Source organism: Dermacentor andersoni, chromosome 10, assembly GCF_023375885.2.
Source record: "Dermacentor andersoni chromosome 10, qqDerAnde1_hic_scaffold, whole genome shotgun sequence".
NCBI classification, from domain to species: Eukaryota; Metazoa; Arthropoda; class Arachnida; order Ixodida; family Ixodidae; genus Dermacentor; species Dermacentor andersoni.
This window is the reverse complement of record NC_092823.1, coordinates 13,446,267-13,448,925: the sequence shown is the minus strand read 5'-3', so window position 1 is coordinate 13,448,925 and position 2,659 is coordinate 13,446,267. Positions and strand designations below refer to the sequence as shown.

The 2,659-nt window shown below is 57.9% G+C and overlaps 1 protein-coding gene and 1 non-coding gene across 2 annotated transcripts; both read right to left on the bottom strand.

Moving 5' to 3' along the window:
- Positions 1 to 237: 237 nt before the first annotated feature.
- LOC126519407 (U2 spliceosomal RNA) lies at positions 238 to 427 on the bottom strand. The gene has a single exon (XR_007596605.2). It is a non-coding gene; the product is annotated as a U2 spliceosomal RNA (small nuclear RNA).
- A 651-nt stretch (positions 428 to 1,078) lies between these two features.
- Positions 1,079 to 1,864, bottom strand: LOC129381933 (uncharacterized). Its single transcript, XM_055065205.2, has one exon. The coding sequence runs from the start codon at positions 1,862 to 1,864 to the stop codon at positions 1,079 to 1,081; it is 786 nt and encodes a 261-aa protein (XP_054921180.2).
- Between the last annotated feature and the right edge of the window lie 795 nt (positions 1,865 to 2,659).

Genomic DNA, 2,659 nt, shown 5'->3' with positions numbered 1-2,659 from the left:
TTCTTTCTTTTGCTTTCATTTATTTTTCTCGAAGCCCATAACTAGAAATTTGCTGGAGCGGCTGTCCTATTTGCGACGCAGCAAGTGCGACGCTACACACAGATGGAGCGACAGTTTCATTACTCTCGTGGTCCGCGAACCGGCATCGTGGCGTATAGTATAGGAATGGTGCGTGTCAGGTCAGTGCTCGCTTCGAGCTTGTGCTCTTCATTTTGATTGAATGAAGTCTCACCTAAGTGAGCGGGGTCCGATCCCGGAGGTAGTGCAATACCGGGCCGACCTGCGGCGGAGGTGAAGCAGGCTTCAAGCACTCCGCCAACTTCCAAAAATAGGTTTAATATCGTGGGTCCATATAGAACCCGTATCAGATATTAAGCTGATAAGAACAGACTTTTTTATTATGCTAGTTACAGTGCATCAAAAATATGTGTTACAAAAACCAAGGAAAAAACGGATAAAACGTGTATAATCTAAAAACACAAACAAATGACTAAAAACGGTTAGTTCGTGGTGTTAGTAATAAAAGGCTAAAACTGTAAAGGTGTATAAAAGTGGCAAAAAGCGCTTCTCTAAAAAACAGTAAGATTGTTTAAAAGGTGCCTATGTGGGCTCTAAAAATCTTTGTAGAGGCGCTGATCGTGTCGCTGATGCACAGGCGTTTGAGTGTCCGTAGGTATTGCCTACTGCACAGCCTGCGCATCACACGATCGTTCCCCTGATCCCAGGTGCCAAGGCAGCCGACGACGACCGCGTCCACCGTCACGCGTTGGAACCGCCAGAGGAGATGACGCTGTACAGGGGCGTACTTCTCCTTAGCCTTCCGGGCGTCCTGGAACGCCTGCAGCCTGTTCTCGAAAGGGCAGCAGACGTCCAGGATCAGTGCCTCCTCTCCACGGGCCAGTACCAGGTCGGGCTTGAGTGATGTGGTGCCCACGACCTGGTTCTCTGCGATGACAGTAAACCTCCCCAAGGCAGCCTTTTTTATTCTGGCGACGATGGTGTTGTGACGCTCCGTCATGGCCCGGCTCTGCCGCATGCAATGGCATAGTACATGCGGCAGTGTCTCCTCCCCATACCCTCAGCGCCTGCATCTTTTGTCGGCTGCGGGTGCCCAGAGTCTTGTGGCATTGAGGGGGAGGAGGTTTAGCCGGGCTCGATGCACGAAACGCCAGTCGGTGAAGCGGGTGTAGCGGCCGGGCCTCATGAAGTGGGAATTTGCCGGGTGGGCCGCTACACACACCATCGCCTTGCCCTGGTTCGGTTTGTCATGCAGAGCTCTGTCCCTTTCGGTGGAGAGGAGCGCCCGGATGGTCTTGACCAGCTTGTGGCGGTTCCTCGCTGACACAGAGGCCTCTCCGCAGTTGATGCGGGCCCCATGCTCCAAGAGCTCCCAGGCGACGGAGAGGCGACGGGAGGCTTTCCGGGCCTCCGTCCACACAGACTGGACCTGTGTGGTCGTTTGTCGGAAGTCGCCCTCCGTCTCGCCTGAGAGGTAGGCCTCCATGTCCTCGGTGTTCGCGGGTCGTCTGAGCCGCCTTGACACGACGCCCTCTAGGTCCCTTGCCGCACGCTCCCGGACCTCCACGTCGGTCGACGTCAGTAGCTTGAAGGCCCCGTCCACCCGGCAGATGTCGCTGAGCTCCGCTGCAAGTGGGATCCCTGCACTGCCAGCCTGAGAGCTTCCGTACAAGTATTCATTGGAAGCTCTGGCTGGCACGTACAGGGTCTTCTTGATGAGCGGGCGGAGCTCCTCGTCTAAGCGTTGCCACTCTCCTTTGCAGGCAAGGCCCACCCGCATGGCAAAGTTCAAGGCTGGATACAAGAAGGTTTTTATGGCATCCAGCCTTTGCCATGGGGCGAGCATGGAGGAGAGCAGCTTTCTGCCCAGGTGGATGGCCTCTTCGACCGTCGTCTCGTCCGGTAGCACCCTGAACCCCACTGGACTGCCCAGGAACTCGTGCCCCTCGAAGTCGCCAAGCACCGGAATCGGGTCGCCACCCACGGTGAAGGAGGTGGGCCGTGTACCCACGGGATGGCGACCAGACAGGTGTAGAGATCGGCACTTGGCGGCGTTCAGTCGCAGCCGAAGCCGGGCCGACAGGGCAGCCACACGGTCCAAGCGGCTCTGCAGGGTGGTGGGATCCGCGGCCAGCAGCGTCAGATCATCGGCGTAGGCAAGGATGTTGTGCTGCCTATCGCCTCCCTGTACTGCACGGATGACCGGGTCCACCACCAGGTTGAAAAGCAGGCCGCTCAGAGGACAGCCCTGTCTCAGCCCGGCTCCGATGGTGATTGGCTCCGTAATGCCAGCTGCTGCCACGACGCAGGTGGTGTTGGCGCGGTAGAGGTCTTCAACGATGGTAGCAAAGGCCTCCCCCGCGCCGGCGCCGCGGACAGCGTCGACGAGGGCCTGATGGGCGACCGAGCCGAAGGCGTTGGCAAAATCGAGGAACCCCACGCACAGCTCCCCACCTCCTGTCCTGGCATCATCCAGGCGTCCCTGCAGCACGAAGTTGTGTTCAAACACCCCATCGTGCGGCAGGAAGCCCTTCTGACACCTGGACAGTACCGCATGGTCGCCCAACCACCTCTGCAGCCGGGTGGTGAGACACCCGGCATACAGTTTGGCGATCGTTCGACCAAGGGCAATGGGTCGCCA

What these genes read in the sequence shown, in the direction of transcription:
- LOC129381933 (XM_055065205.2), bottom strand. Translation starts at nt 1,864, where the DNA reads ATGCTCGCCCCATGGCAAAGGCTGGATGCCATAAAAACCTTCTTGTAT.